This window comes from Wickerhamomyces anomalus (assembly GCF_001661255.1).
Source record: "Wickerhamomyces anomalus NRRL Y-366-8 unplaced genomic scaffold WICANscaffold_7, whole genome shotgun sequence".
Lineage (NCBI taxonomy): Eukaryota > Fungi > Ascomycota > Saccharomycetes > Phaffomycetales > Wickerhamomycetaceae > Hansenula > Hansenula anomala.
The window spans coordinates 89,194-105,213 of NW_017567116.1; the positions used below are offsets into that span (position 1 = coordinate 89,194).

At 31.3% G+C, this 16,020-nt stretch overlaps 8 protein-coding genes and 1 non-coding gene across 9 annotated transcripts; 6 read left to right on the forward strand and 3 right to left on the reverse strand.

The window, feature by feature from the left end:
• Positions 1-13: 13 nt before the first annotated feature.
• KAR3 (Kar3p) lies at positions 14-2,278 on the reverse strand (the record flags this gene model as incomplete). Its single annotated transcript, XM_019185972.1, has 3 exons — positions 14-1,900; positions 1,941-1,966; positions 2,050-2,278. 3 exons carry the CDS (start codon positions 2,276-2,278, stop codon positions 14-16), a joined length of 2,142 nt encoding a protein of 713 aa, XP_019036185.1.
• Positions 2,279-2,537: 259 nt separating this feature from the next.
• On the forward strand, positions 2,538-3,295 carry RRP15 (rRNA-processing protein RRP15; the record flags this gene model as incomplete). Its single annotated transcript, XM_019185973.1, has 2 exons — positions 2,538-2,625; positions 2,754-3,295. 2 exons carry the CDS (start codon positions 2,538-2,540, stop codon positions 3,293-3,295), a joined length of 630 nt encoding a protein of 209 aa, XP_019036186.1.
• Positions 3,296-4,012: 717 nt separating this feature from the next.
• WICANDRAFT_t144 lies at positions 4,013-4,096 on the reverse strand. Its single transcript has one exon. It is a non-coding gene; the product is annotated as a tRNA-Leu (tRNA).
• A 332-nt stretch (positions 4,097-4,428) lies between these two features.
• On the forward strand, positions 4,429-4,848 carry SLO1 (Slo1p; the record flags this gene model as incomplete). Its single annotated transcript, XM_019183876.1, has 1 exon — positions 4,429-4,848. One exon carries the CDS (start codon positions 4,429-4,431, stop codon positions 4,846-4,848), a length of 420 nt encoding a protein of 139 aa, XP_019036187.1.
• A 311-nt stretch (positions 4,849-5,159) lies between these two features.
• Positions 5,160-6,281, forward strand: WICANDRAFT_65244 (uncharacterized protein; the record flags this gene model as incomplete). Its single annotated transcript, XM_019183877.1, has 1 exon — positions 5,160-6,281. The coding sequence occupies one exon, from the start codon at positions 5,160-5,162 to the stop codon at positions 6,279-6,281; it is 1,122 nt and encodes a 373-aa protein (XP_019036188.1).
• A 380-nt stretch (positions 6,282-6,661) lies between these two features.
• On the forward strand, positions 6,662-8,448 carry WICANDRAFT_65245 (uncharacterized protein; the record flags this gene model as incomplete). Its single annotated transcript, XM_019183878.1, has 2 exons — positions 6,662-8,385; positions 8,427-8,448. 2 exons carry the CDS (start codon positions 6,662-6,664, stop codon positions 8,446-8,448), a joined length of 1,746 nt encoding a protein of 581 aa, XP_019036189.1.
• A 48-nt stretch (positions 8,449-8,496) lies between these two features.
• On the reverse strand, positions 8,497-10,725 carry WICANDRAFT_81220 (uncharacterized protein; the record flags this gene model as incomplete). Its single annotated transcript, XM_019185197.1, has 1 exon — positions 8,497-10,725. The coding sequence occupies one exon, from the start codon at positions 10,723-10,725 to the stop codon at positions 8,497-8,499; it is 2,229 nt and encodes a 742-aa protein (XP_019036190.1).
• A 523-nt stretch (positions 10,726-11,248) lies between these two features.
• Positions 11,249-12,590, forward strand: WICANDRAFT_97464 (uncharacterized protein). Its single transcript, XM_019186585.1, has one exon. It carries the CDS (start codon positions 11,612-11,614, stop codon positions 12,422-12,424), a length of 813 nt encoding a protein of 270 aa, XP_019036191.1. The 5' UTR covers positions 11,249-11,611; the 3' UTR covers positions 12,425-12,590.
• A 730-nt stretch (positions 12,591-13,320) lies between these two features.
• Positions 13,321-14,265, forward strand: MFB1 (Mfb1p; the record flags this gene model as incomplete). Its single annotated transcript, XM_019185198.1, has 1 exon — positions 13,321-14,265. The coding sequence occupies one exon, from the start codon at positions 13,321-13,323 to the stop codon at positions 14,263-14,265; it is 945 nt and encodes a 314-aa protein (XP_019036192.1).
• Positions 14,266-16,020: the final 1,755 nt, after the last annotated feature.

Sequence of the window (16,020 nt, forward strand, 5' to 3'; positions counted from 1 at the left end):
TTATTTATTTATTTCATAAAGTATTTTTTTTGGCAGTTCCAATTTTGGTACTATTAACTTTTGTAGCAAATCTTAGTGAGTTTATAGTTTCATTAAAATGTTGTTTAAAAGGTGATATATTAACAAACATTAAAGTTTTGGAATTCCCCATCAATGAATATTGTAAAAGATAAGTTAATTTTGAATTTCTAAAAGGTACATGTTTTGAATTTTCACAGCCTAATGAATAAATAACATCTCCAAGACAACTCAAACTTTTATTAATTGATTGAGTTTCTTTTAAACGATCACCACTTGCTTGTGAATGACTTAATCTTTCAGAACCTGCTAAATCAATTAAATTTAAAACACCTTCACTTTTTTCATTTGTATTTGGATTAAAACCATGAATTCTTATGGTGAAAACACTATGAGATCTTGAAGATCTTTCATTGGCTTTTGTTGCAGCTATTGATCTGTTTTTCAAAGCTCTTGATAAAATCTCATTAACCATCTTGGGATTTTCCAATTCAACACTTGTCAAATCATTAACAAAAGTTTTCTGTAATATTGTGTCATGTTTGATTTCTAATTTTAATTTATCAATATTATTTGGATTCCCTAATAAATCATTAATGTTTTCATTATAAATTTCTAAAAATTCACCAAAAATTTTAAATTCCCAACCTGATTGTGCACTTAATTTTTCAGCAGTTTGGAAAATTTGTTCCACAGCTTTTGGAATCATACCATCATTTTCATTTGACATTGTAAATGTTTTACCAGAACCTGTTTGACCATAAGCAAATATACAAACATTAAACCCATCCAATGCACTTTGAACTAATTGAGAAATCTCTTCAAAAATTTCTTGATTTGTTGAATCCATTTGGAAAACTCTATCAAATTGGAAATTATAAATTTTTTTGGTTTGTGAGTTACCATTAAATGAACCAGCACTAATTGGTTTAGGATCCTTTAATACAATCTCTTGTTCTTCTTCGTCATTATCTGGAACTTGAACTTCAACAACATCTTCAATTTCTGGTCCTAGTGGTGGTCTTATACGACAGAAAACTCTAATATTTCCTTTTAATTCTTGCATTTTATTATGAAGTTTCCTTCTCATGACTTCTTCATGGATTAATTGTTGTTCAAAATGTTGCTTTTCAGATAATTTCCATTGAATATCTGCTTGAGTATCTTGAATTTTAAATTTTTTCTCCTTTAACGATTGTTCCAAAGTTTCCAAGGTTTCTTGAAGTTGTTTTAAATGTAATTCAGCATCCCTTGTTGAGTTTTCAGTTTCTTCAAGTTTCTTGAGTTGATCTTGTTTTGCTTTTGTTTCACCTTGTAGTTCTTTTTCAGTTTCCATTAATTCAATTTCAAGTTCTTTATGTTTATTATCAAGGTCCTTGCACTCATCTTCTAATGTAATTCTTGTTTCCAAAAGTAATTTATTCAGTTCAACTTGCTTTGTATAATATTGTTTCCGCAATGAATTTAAATTATCTTGGAAATTGACTTCATTATTTTGAATATCATTATTCAAACTAGATATTTTATCACGTAATTGAGTTTTCTGTAATTGAATCTCTGAAACTTTGAGTGATAATAATTTTTCAATCTCATTTTTATATTTTTTTTCAATTTCATACATGCAAGATTCATTTTCAACTTTTAATTGTTTCAATTGTAATTCATAACTTCTTTTGATATCAATTTGAACTTCATCTTTCTTTGAAGCTAAATTATCAATTTTGTTGGATTTGATCTTTAAATCTTTGTTTAGTGCAGACAATTTCTCCTCTAGCACTTGATTATCGAATTCCAATTGCTGTTTTGAAGTTTTAAGTGACAATATTGAATTTTTCAACTCTGTAAAGTCTTTCTCCTTGATATCAATCTGTTCTTTTAAACTCTCCAACTCTTTTCTACTATAATTTGAGTTTGATAAAAACTTTCCTTCTTTCTTGATGGTTGGATTCTTATTGAATGATAAAGGCTCAGAGACTGGTTTAAGATTTGATGATGTTTGATTAGGTGTTCCTGGCTTGGACCTTGCTGGACTAGAAGGAGATTTGTAGCCATAGGGAGTAAGGTATGAGGATGTCTTTGTAGGTGTCGTATTTGGTCTTGGGATACCAGATGGTTTGGGTAAACTTGATATGTTTTTCTTATTCTCTTCACCAACAGCACCTTCGTTATTATTCATGGCGACATTGATGCCCATGCTTGTTCTCTTTGTGGGCAGCAGCGTGGATGGTTGTTTGATTAACGACTGGCGATTGGAACTCATTATCAACAAACTGAAAAGAAAAGGAAAAATCCAGTTGAAACCACTTTGAAACGGTTTTTTGGTATCAAATTGTGATAAAATTTCGAAAACGTAAACAAATAAACATAAAACAAATTCCGACAAGATTTTTCACGTGACTGGATTTTTAGGCCTCGGAATTGGATCTTAGCTCATCTCAAAAAAAAAATTTATAGGCAAAATAAATTCAGATGAAATAAATCTTGAGAGCTCCAAGTGATAATAAATATAGTATTAGAAGATGTCCAAGAAGAGAGTGTCAGTGCAGCTTCCTGCTAAAAGTGCCAGTGTGACTGGTGAAAAAAGAAAGAGAGCTGAAAAGCCGGAAAGTGAGTAAACTATCATTCTTTGGAAAGACATAAAGACTAACTTGGGATAGAAAAAGAAGAAGAATCATCATCACAAGAAGATAGTGAGAGTGAAGACCTTGATTCAGATGCTGATGTTGATGCTGAAGATGATGAACTAGATCTTGGAGAAGTCAGTAGTGATGAGGAAGAAGATAGTGATGACGATGATGATGAAAACTTACCAAAATTAAAGAAAAGAAAGAAGGCTAAAGATGATGGATCAGAATCATTTGCCAATGCTGTTAATGCCATCTTGGGATCTAAATTAAAAGCTTATGATAGAAAAGATCCAATACTGGCGAGATCTAAACAAACAATTAAAAAAGCGGAAAGTGATAAATTGGAAGCAAAAGCTCGTAGAGAGTTATTGGCAGAAAAGAAGAAAGTTTATGATCAAGATAGAATTAAAGATTTATTACCAACTGATGATTCAAAAGCTAGAGAAGTTTTAGAACATGAAAGAAAATTGAAAAAAATTGCACAAAGAGGTGTTGTTAGATTATTTAATGTTGTTATGTCTACTCAAACAAGAACTTCAACTGAAGTTAACAAGACTAAAGTTTTAGGTCAAGAACAAAAAGATAAATTAATTACAGAAATTTCTAAAGAGAAGTTTTTTGATTTAGTTAAAGCTGCAGGTGAATCATAAGTTGGGTCATTGAATGAAAAGAAAGTGTATATTAGGATTGGGTAAATTAAAGGTTTTTATTCTACATTCGAATAAAGTAGAGATAACTTAAACTTGAGAGTCCACATCTAAAGAATCAAAAAGTAATAAAAATATAAAAAAAGAGCATCATCAACCTTTATCAAATCAATTGAAAAGTAGCAGTAACCTATTTCTTAGCATTGTTTGAGCCACTGTAGTTGTAACCATCATTCTTGAAGCGAATTTGAAAGCATCGTTAACACTATCGAATTTTTTGTGGACATTGTTGGAGTACCCGTTGGTTTGAGCTTTAGCTTGATCCCATGATGAGTAAATACCTTTACCATCTCTACCGTTTTGGACAGCGTAAAACCCTTCTTTAGCCATTATTGAAATTGAATTAGTTGTTGAATTGAATTGAATTGAGTCAATTGCTCGATGAAACAAGAAAATAAGGGGCTACGTGTAGAATTCCAGAAACTCCCAATCTTTTATACTTCTTTTTCCAAGTTTAAACACCAAAAATTGACCTGTCGCGAAAACTGACATCTGATTGTGATTAGGTAATCCACACCCCATGATGAAACACGGGAAATAAGGTGGAATAGGAGGTGATAAACAATAAAAAAATATCCCATGATAATCTACAACTCAATTATACTCCAAAATATAAGGTTATAGCTTATTCTGGGGCAAAAAAATGGCAAAAAATAATATTGAAGGATGCGAGGTTCGAACTCGCGCGGACAAACGTCCAGTAGATCTTAAGTCTACCGCCTTAGACCACTCGGCCAACCCTCCTGAAGGACGAGTTGTTGATGCCTCTGAAGAACCCGACTGTACCTGAGTGTAAATGTTTTTTGCTCCAAAATAGAGCTATAGAGCCATAAAAACATGGAAATTAAATAAATATGATCCCAATAATTTGTTTGGACTTATTACGGTTTCTATTGGATGACTCTTCGCTGAGTTATTTGCATTTCCATGTTGTTCAAAATCTTTACGAAATTCTGAAATCGAGAAATGAATCAAAGAAAAAAACAGATCAACAACAAATTAACAAACAACTTCACCAAACAACAACGAGGAATTCACTCTAATCAATCGTCGCTTAAGCAGAAACTATAATAGAAATGGCAGCCACTACTCCAGAATCATCAATTGAAAAATTCAGCGACACTTTGAACAACAATCAAGAAACCATTCCCTCTCATGAAACAGGTGGTCAAAGTATCCCATCAGCTATTCAAGATGAATCTACTGCAACTCAACCTCAATCTGGAAATGACGACTCAATTGTTGCTCAGCAAGCTACAATTCCTGAAACTACTATTACTGCCCCTGCTGCTGCTGCTACTACTTCAGATGAAGAAATGAAACCATTCTCAAAGTATGAACAAGCTGTTCAATTAAGAGATAAATTAGATTCATTAATCAGAAGAACAGTTCAAACCAAAAAGAAATGTGACAAGCTGGACCATGATAACAAATATCTACAAGAATATGTTGGGAATTTGATGAATAGTGGTGATTTTTTATCTAAAAAGGTTTGAAATGTGTTTGTGTACTATTCTTCATAAACAGCCAAGGAAACCAACCAATAATAAAAAGCACTTCATAACGCTATTTTCACTTTATTTTCCAGATCCTATTATTGCTTTAAGTTTTTGCTTTTGCAACTCTTTTTGTTTGGTTTTTTTTGGGGAGGTTTTGGCTTTGTGTAACACTGTATTATCATGCACCACAATTACAAAGAAATAAAAAAAGTCAGTTTTGCTTAATTGGAGAAAATACTGCTAAAGAACAAAAATTGAAACTTGACTAAATAAGTCATACCAGGTCAAACCAAATTTGGAACTGCAAAATGTCATTGAACGGTTCTGAAAATCTAGATCCAAGATTTAACCATCATTACGGTTCAGCAGATGAAAATGATCCAAATAACCATCCTCATCATGTTCCTTCATTCAAAGAATATACTAAATCAATTTCAAAACCACCTTCAACTTCATTCTATTCAAAACCAACTTCAAATATATCATCTAGAAATGGTTCAATTCCTTCCAAAAATAGAGTCCCAGTTGTTACCTCTTTCAATAAGAATGACACAAAAGATGCAGTTCAAAAGCTACTCATTAATGACGCTAGAAGACATGAAAATGGTGTTTTGAAACAATTGAATAATTTCCATTCCAATACTTCAAATATTAGAGTTCCAACTTCCTCAATTATTCCTTACCATAATGTTCAAATTGTTGATGAACAAGAGACAAAGCTTATCCCTCCAACCGCTTCTGATAGTGATTATGATGAGGCTCCTTTATTAGATTTATATAAAGCTGATGAATTGGAGAGTAAAATAGATCCAGGTTCTACTGCTATTTTGAACTCGGGTATAACTTATGAACAAATAACATCAGCAACAAAGACTTTAACCTCCCAAGAGTATGACCCGATTTTGCAAACTTTAGATGATTCAAGAATTTCATTTTTAAATCCACATCAAGCATATGTTAAAGTTAATTATCCACAGTATACAAAACCTTTAGCTAAGAATGGAACCCCATTGGATTTATCTCAAGTTCCTAAAAACAGACTTGCACCTCCTTTTTTGGATTATGAAGAACCAAAATTATCACAAGATGAAACAAAATTGTTACAAGTTTTAGATCATGATTTAAAATTAGAATCGTATGGTGATGATAATCAATTTGAATTTGAGGATGTAAATGCTGTGGAAAATATTGGTGGGTTCGTTTCATTTTTACAAAAACTTTTCAAAACTGGACCATTTTCAAAAGAGGCAAAATATTACAAGAAGTTCCCATGGGCTAAGATTTTCCATAATATTGATCAAGAATCTGATCTTGAGAACCAACTGACCAAATATGAAAAGACTAATAATGGGGACTCTGTTTTATTTGAAAGAAACAATACTGATATGTTTCCTATTAATGGAGTTATTTCATCACCTTTACCATTATAAGGGATGACACAAACCACTGAAGCTTTAAGATCGTCAAAGAAGAAGGCTAGAGCTAATAAATAACTTGATTAGAGATTTTTCACTTATCGTTGTAGATTTATTGGCCCGTGAAGAAATGGCAGATCATTCCTAAATGGACTAAATGAAAGGCATTCTCTATTGGAAAAAATATGAATATGATCAAAATATTCTGATAATCCCAAATATTTGGTTTCTACTACCTGTCACCATACAAAAACCTGATGTTATTTGAACTTTTCTTTGTTTTTTCGTTTTCTTTGTCTTGGTTTTTCCAATCAACCAAAAAAAAACTGATAAAGGCGACCCATAATTAATATCTTAACCATAATCACAACCATCTCAGCACAACAAAATAAAAAATGGCCAACGAATCAAGATCAATAGCATGCACATTCTGCAGAAAGAGAAAGAGAAAGTGTGATGGCCAAACACCGTGTTCCATCTGTCGCAGATACAACAAGACTGGTGCTTGTGAATATCCAACTGATAAAGATAAAAGAAAATGGAAATATGATTCAACTTATGTGGATTATTTGGAATTGAAAGCTGATATACTACAACAGTTTGCTAATGAATTGATAAGAAGTGACCATTCAAAGGCGAAAACCATCAATCGTGACTTGATTTCTAGCATAATGAGTCATAATACTATGCCAAAAGCTCAATCTTCAAATACTTCAGCTGAGACTTTATTGAAAGGGTTAGCTGATGAAAATGCTATAGATGAATTGGTATCTACAACTTGGAGAGTTAGACAAGATCATAAAGGTCATACTGAGTTCTATGGTCCAATTTCAGGGAGACAACAAGTTATCGAAGATTCAGAAGAAGAGTTAGAAAATATATCACCAAATAAAAACATTGATTTTGTTCAATCTTCAAAAGAATTTAGACATTCATTATTAGAAATCTTCAAAACAAATTTTGCACAATTTTTCTATATATCATTATTAGATAATGAAGATTTGAAAAATTGGGATTATCCATCTTCTGACATTTCAAAACAATTTTTATTATGTGCAATTTTCACATATAGTTCATTATTCACAAATCATAGAGACCTTTCATTTAGTTTCTTACAAGAAGCTGAAGTGTTGTGTATGAAGGCATGTCGAAATGTTAATGAGTATGTTTTACAAGGTTTACTGATCCTTTCATGTTTTGAATTAGGAATGGGTTTAGATTCAAATTCTTGGGCATTTAATGCAATGACTTCAGCATTTACACAATATATGAAGTTACATTTAGAGGAGGTCCCTACTCCAGGAAATAACAATGATAACAACAACTCTTTAATTTCATTATCTCCTAGGAAAACTTCAATGTTTTGGTCAATAATTTTGCAAGATCGTATAATTACAAGTGTTTTGGGACGTGGTTGTCGTATTCAATATTTTAGAATAAAAACACCTTTTTATTCACCACTTTTAACAGATAAATCAAACGAACATTATTTAACTGAATTATCATTTGCCTATCATTCAAAATTATGGTATATTCATGATCGTTCAATTGGACAAATTTATTCATTCAAAGCTGATTATTTACACAATTCACATAGATCCATATTAATGAATCAAGGAATGGAGGCATTAGATGAATGGAAAGCTTCATTACCATTAGATTTAAAATTAACCTCGGAAACAATAGATACAAGGATTTTAATTGTTCATTTATCATTTTCAGTTGTTTATTTGTTATTACATCGTGCTTATCTAAAGCAAATCCCATTAAAAGTTATTCAAGTTACAATTGAACAATGTACAATTGCTTCCAATATAATTCAAAGGATATCAAATAATAATTTAATCTTTAAAGATTCTCCACGTCCATATTTTGTTTCATATTTGATCTTAACATGTGCAACATTTGATTTATTTTTACTTTCAAATAAAGATGAATCTTTAAAACCTAGTGCATTAAATAGAATTCAGATTTATATTGATTCTCTTTTAGATTTTGGGAAAATTTGGAGAAGAGGTAATAAAGATATTCAAGTTTTAGGTGCTTTAGCTAAAAGATGGAAATTGAAAATACCATATTTAGATCAAGCTTTATTAATGGTTCAAGATACTGATAAAATGTTTATGAATGAATCATTCGATTATGGTTATATTAATGAAGATTATACAATTCATGCAAATAATTTTTTCAATCAATTTCAATCAGAATCAGAGCCTATGAGTATGGATAGTTAAAAATTGATGTTTGGTAATTCTGGGAATTTAGCATCATGTATAAATTCTTCATCTAATGGTGCAATGTCATTACTACTTTGAGGACTTGATTGTGGTTGCTGTTGTGTTGGAAATGTTGGGAAGTCTTGATATGGATTGTAAACTGGTTGTGGCTGCTGTTGTTGATGATATTGCACCTGTGGAGGCATAAATTGTGGATCCATCATCCCTGTGGATTGTTGGAAACTGTTCAATTCTTGATTGTAATCTATTGGTTGGAAATTTTCCTCTTGATTCAATCCAAACATTGGGAATTGTACTTCAAATAGCTGAAATGGATTTAATCCATTGTTATTATTATTATTATTGGTAATGTTATTTGGAATATTATTCATACTTGAATTTGAAGTTGTAGTTGACTCTTTAACGAATTGTTCATCTAATAAATCGTTATTGATTTGTTCTAAAGCTGATTGAATTGAATTTGTTAATGGTGAAGAAGATCTTGAACTTGTTGGACTTTGGAAGTTTTTATTTAGATTATATTTCTCAGCCAATTTTTGTAAATGATTTAAATGTAATTCTGCACTTGGCCAATTTGTTGCAAATTTAGTTAAAATTTCAATACAATCTTGATATAATTCCAAAATGTTTTTTTCACTCTTCAATCTTGATAAGTTTCTTGAATGATGACCAGCTGTTAAAATAAACAACAATACTAATGAAACTGAATGAACAAGATATCCAAAATTATAAGGTAATTTATCCACTGGGAATTCATCTTTATTTAAAATTGATAAAACATTTGCAGCTTTAATAGCAGCTTCCACTGTAGCTGTTCTTGTTAAGTTGGGATTTTCTTTGACAAATATTTTATTCAATTGTAAAACTGCCACATAATAATTGAAATTGAAAATTAAGATAAACAAATTTTGTTGATTGAAAGAACCTTTAGTTTCCAAATTTAATGATTTCAATCTTAATTGAATTGGTAAAGAAGTTAACAACTCTTTTAAAGTTTTCAATGCCATGATTAAAACTTTTTCTCTGTTATTTGTATCACCAACATCAAAATTAGTTGAAAAAATTTGATCTGTATAACGATCGTAAATATACCATAATCTTGAAAGGTAAGCAAATGATAGATCGGAAATGTGTAACTTATTTCCTGAATTTGTAGAAATTTTGTAAAAAGGTGAAATAATTCTTTTAAAATGAATGACACAGGGTACTTGAATTAAACTTGTTATTAATCTATCATGAAGGCAGATTGACCACAAGATTGAACATTTCAAAGGTGAAGATCTTGGAGCAAAAGTTGCATGGAAATCATCATCATAAGCTATATGTAACCCCATTTGTTGAGCCAATGAACAAGCCATAGCATTCATTAAATAAGATTGATGTAAATTCCCTTGACCTAATTCATAATTTGATAATAAGTAAAGACTTAGGATGATATAAATGTCCACTTTACATTTACAAGTGATGCTCATTAATGAATCTCTAGCCATTGCAGTGAAATATTCTTCATGGTTTTTCTTATTTGGGTGAGTTGCAAAAATTGAACCAATACCATAAACACAAGTCATGAATAATCTTAGGGTTGGTTGGTTGATATAATTGAAATTTTTCTCTTTTATCAAAGGTATCAGATGTATTAAAGCCATTGAATGTATAGCAAAATTTTGTTCAAATAAGTCAATCAAATAACAAGAATATGATAAATCTCTGAAAACTAAATTTAGTCCAATAAGGGAGATTGGTGACGAAGTTGACGTTATTCCATTGTCATCCTCATTATCCTTATTTATCAAATCTTGTAATTCAGTGGTGTATTGACTCTTTTGCCCTTGATCATCTTGTTCGTCTTGATCAATTCTTAATTGTTCAGTAGCAGTCAACAAGTCATCTATTAATTCTTCATGAGCAGGGTCCAAATCATCCACTGGGGTGGTTGTTCTTGTTGATGGGTCAGAGCCTTTGGGTATTTCATCTTCAAATTTGGACAAGTTTTTCAGTTTCTCATTCATAACTTGATGTAATTCTGGGTCATCCTTGATGAACTCTTTGATGAATTTCTCTATAGCAGACACCTTCACCTCCAGGAAGTCCACGTAGTCCGTGTGGTACTTTCTCCTTCTTCTGTCACTGTTTGTTGTGTAGGAGCAGTTTTGCTTGAACTTGATGCAGTTGGAGCAAGGGTTCTTGCCATTACACTGCTCATCTGTTAGTACTATAATCATTATGACTCAAGAACCGTTACGCACTTTCCTCTTCTTGTCACGGCATCCCACGCAGGACGAGCCTGTGGTTGCACTGCCATTAGCTGCTGCAGTTCTAGCGTCCTCCATCAGTCTCTTTTATCTCTTTCTCCCTGTTCTTTCTGCTTACAATTTGGTGCTCTTTGTATGGACAAGGCGACCCATAATTATTATTACCAAGACAGGAATTCGCGAATTGGATAATTGGTCATGTGACAGTCACGTGAATATCCTTAATATAAAGATAACTAGGGAAAACCACTTAAGAAACCACAAAATGAATAGATAAAATAACTTATAATCACTTCATCAACACTATAACTATTTTTCACCTTACCTTCTCTATATATTTCCACCACTTGTCTAACAAAACCCACTAAAATCCATATGTGTCGTGTACCGTGATGAAAAAAAGGCTGAAACAGTGTGGAAATGGTCAAGTTACTAACTATTAAACGAAGGGCAAAAGAACGAGTTTTTGATATATATAAAGAGCATTAAAGAGGCTCACATGCGGAAGAACTTTTATAGTGCAGTGAGTGCAAGGATTCAAACCATGGCCAAGGACAACCTCATACTAACCTTTTGCAAGCTCGGTGCATTACTAGGAATATCTGTATTCCGCAAAGTTTACAATGAACTGATATTCTTAACCAATGGTGATTTATCCCATTCAAAGTACTTTATAAACACTATATCAACTTTTTTTTCATGGAGGTTTTTCATTAATTTTGGCTTATTAAATTTCTTGCTGATTTGTGTCTTGCTAATACCCAAATTTTTAAGATGGTTAGCATTTGGTACTTTAAATGATTATGAAATTAAAAGCATCAAAGAAAAATTCAACTATACGTTATTTGAATTCATAATGGGGTTGATATTACTTAAGCATATTGAATCAGAATCTTTAACAATCAAGGGTTTTGCTAAATATGCTTCAATCTCAATCTGTGTGGTGTTATTGAAAAGTTTCCATTATTTATCAGCAATTAGAGTAAAGACATTTATCAATAATAATAATAGTCATGGTCATGGAAGTGGTACTTTATTCAAAAAGCAAAGCATAAAACTAATATTAGGGATGTTGATGTTAACATTGATTGATTCCCTATTAATTTACAAATTTTCAAATGAATATAATTTTAACACGTTATCAATAATTTTCGGTTATGAACTTTTAAACCTTTTCCCTTTGATTCTATTGAATTTATTCAACTTCACAACTTCTATTGTTTGCTTAGGATCTAAGAAATCAATAATAAAATCCAAAATAATATTGGATTTTTTAGTCAATTTAGCAAGATTTTCATTATTTGTTATTTATTCATGGTATTTCAACTTATATTTCACTTTCCCTGTTCATATAATTCCCTCAAGCTATAAATGTTTTAGACTACTTTTAACTAAAACCAAAAAATTGATTGCTTATAAAAGAAATAGTCTAAGGTTTAAATTATACAGTCAGTCTTTACAAAAAGTGAAATTAGATGAAATTGAATTGATAGCTGATCGTTGTTTCTGTTTGGAAGATTTGAGGTACGAGGGTAATGATGCTGATTTAAGGATGTTGTGTTGTAAACATGTTTTCCATTATGAATGTTTGAAATGGTGGTTGATAAAGTCTAGAACATGTCCAATATGTAGAGAACATGTTCATTTGCATAAACAAAAAGTTGCATAGGGGGAAGAAGAAAGGTAAAGTTTAGTATAAACTTAGTTGAGGGTTTGGTGTTGCTCTACAGTTGCATACAATGATACAAGTGATTGGGTAGGATCTGGAGAGGTTTTTTAATGATTGGTTTATTTATGAATATTGGAGTTTTTTGGGGGTAAATCTAGGTGCTTTAATGAGACAGCTTTTAACTATGTAGAGTCTCTTTTTGGTGTAAATTTCAGGGATTAGATATCATTGTGATAATGAATATCAATTCGATTACCAGTGTAATAAAAGATGTGAAACAAAAGGCATATCTAAACTGAGCCTCTTCTAAAACCCTTTATACTGCTTAACTAAAATGGGTATAATTGTTACAAACTTAATATTCTACACTTGTAACAATAGGCTTTTGCTTTAGGCTCTGAAACTCCAACGGAATTGTAGAATTCGGTTCAGCTTTAATCTAATTTAGTCATAGATCCCCTGCTAATCAAACACTGTACAATTGCAATTACCTTTAAACTTTCGTCTATTTCGCCTAAAGTTGATTGCCGTAGACTAGCGAAAAGGAAAGAAAAAGAACACAAATGGAACTTCTCTATTCCAGTTAAATTAGAATAAAGAATAAGAACAAATCACCTATTTCCAATTAAAAAAACTTTCATTAAAAAAACATTTGAAATTTTGAATTTAATTTATGTTATTACCATTTATAGTAATTTCCTATTTGGGATGTTTTGAATGTTTTTTCCCTTTTTTTGCCATACGAAAAAACAAAAAAAAACAGAAACGAGTATTAAACAATAACAATAACAATAACAGTAACGAGAAACAAAAAGAAGAACTGGATTATTTTCATTTGCTGAGAAGTTTGTGCTGCTGCTTATGGTGTGTTGCTTGATTGCTGTTTTGCTGCTGTAATGGATTATTTAACTACAAATTTCAATACAGAGCTGATGGATATCAACTTTACAGCTCCATTCAGATTGATGAATTTACCTTTGGAAATTATTATCAAGATACTCATATTCTTGGATATTCCAGACTTGGTTAGTCTATCAAGGACTTGTACATTGTTGAAAAGATTGGCTAATGATAATTTCATATCAAGTTCAAGATTTCTTTATACAAGGGATAAAATTGGTATTTCAATTCAAAATAGACCTACAGTGGATTCACTATATTCAAGACATATAATACCCATTAGATCACCTAGTTTCAATCCAAACCAATTGTTGATTGTGTCAATGCTGACTAAATCTATTGTTAAAGATAATTTGAAAAAAAATTTACAAAAAAGACCAAGTTTAAAAGAATTAAAAGATAAAAACATTGTCAAGGGACAAACTACTGAATTTGTTCAATCTAAAATTAAAGAATTTAAGAAGCAGAATCTATCAAGTATGTTGACAGTATATGTTAATTCTTATAAATTTCAAAAAAAAACCAATTCTTCAACTTCAATTATGAATGAAGAAGAATATAGTTCAATTTTAGGTAAATTTTATTCAAATTTAAAAAAAATTCCATCAACATTGAAGAAAGCAAAATCTCAAGATTCAATAACAACATCAATTGATAATAATACAAGTACGAAATTTTTAAATCATTTTGAAAATAAAGATGTTTCCAATAATAAACATTCTAAAAGATCAATTTCATTAGATTCAAAAGTTTTTTCCAAAAAGCAATATTTTGAAAACTTGATTCAAAAAAATGAACACCATGAAAATGTTGATAATGATGAATCAATAACTAGTTTGAAGAAGTCGAAACCACCTAGTGCAATTAGAAAACCTTCAAGAACATTATTGAGGGCTTCTATTGTTAATGATTGTAAGATAAGTTATGAAAAGGTGTTTTGAAAGGACTTTTTTTGCTTTGGTGAATGTTTTTTAATGTGTGTTTATAATGAGTTTGGTGTTTTTTTGGTTTAATTTGTTTTAACGAATAATTTATGAATAATTTTGGGTTGTTGGAAACCTCTATACAAATGTGTGATAATTAATATAATGTGATGTACTTAACATAGGATTTGAAAGAGTCCATGCTTGCTCGTATGTCTGAAACTAAATATTTAATACCGTGATGATGATGATGATGATGATGATGATGATGATACAGCCGGTGTTTCATGATGTTGTTTATAAGGGCCCACCAATATCCAGAAGGGTATTATGAACCTTCACGCTATGATTTGGAAAAGTACTCCTCAGTATGAATATTTTTACTCATACATTGGTCATTATCAAGCCGGCTATTTACATCCACCTATATTAGTACTCTTGATGATGAGAATTTCAGATCACTAAATGTCAAATGCACGAGATACAATAAATCACACTCTTATCATGCTTCTATAATTGAAATTTGGAAATAAAAAATCAGTTCATAGATAGAACAAAAGGGCTTTTGATGGATCTGTGGTTTGTGCTTTGAATTTTAGTGTATTTTATGGGCTATTCATGTGAGATGCAGGCTACTAGGTCCGTAAGAATGGTTTCATCTTGTACAATTCATTTAGCACTCCTTACATCAAGTGCAATGCCCCACCAACCTGTCTCGGTTGACTCCTAGTATAAATTACGTGTACCTAGTGATAAAATTCCTGTCAGATGAAGTTGAATTTAACCCATTCTACATGGAGATGAGTTTCCTTCAATTTTACTAGAAATTTGAGGTACATCAACTGTCAGGTTGAAGCATTCCGTGTGAAGATTATGAATAATACGTGCTACAGTATTAGAATCAATTACATTCAAGTACTCTCCATATGTATTGATTGTAGTTGATTGTACGATTATCTTTTGATGTGTAACTTTCTTCGTAAATAATTTCTAGATGTATTACAAAAGCTCTCTACAATAGAAAAAATGCATTACTCCCATAACATTATGGTATCATTATTATAAGCTCATTTACACAAAGAATATCAACTGAATCAAAGGTCACCAATCGATACCGACCTCGAACTATACGAGCATCTTCAGCCGTTCGCGACTTAGCTGTCATTCGGTGTTCAAGTGTTAAGCGAGGACTCTAGGCTCCAAATGAGCTTGACTCCAATCAGTGCTGTATAATTCTTCTCGGCTATTGTGTTGTCTAAAATTGACCAGTTTATTACGAGTTTGACGACGTGGGTGTTTGTATAGTGTGCTTACACTCTGTGGTGTGTAGAAAATATTGCATTCGTATTAATTAGTGTTCATCATTAGGACAGATTAACCGAGAAATTGTATGGAAAGAGCTTGATTTTATTGAGGATTTGAATTCTAGAAATTTCAATACTGTTCTACGTTGAAAAGCTTGTTTTTAGTAAAGATTTATAAATGTTTTTTAGCGGGCTACTTTTAGGAAGCTGAACATATAAGGGAAGATGGTTCAAGCACAGAGTGCTACAAGATCAAGAAAGTGTACCTTTTTCATGTCAAAATCTCTGGTCACGCTAAATAATATTACTAAAAAAGACTCCATAGAGATCTAGAAGATCTCGAGGGTGTTTGTGCTAAAGTCCATGTTGTAAAGTGAAGACTTGAACTTCAAAACTCTTCAGAAAAAAAACCGTTAAACGTCAACGTCAAACTACAACTGAGCATCACACACTTGAATACAGATGAACC

Coding starts and splice junctions, on each gene's coding strand:
- WICANDRAFT_97464 (XM_019186585.1), top strand. CDS start 11,612: ATGGGGTTGATATTACTTAAGCATATTGAATCAGAATCTTTAACAATC.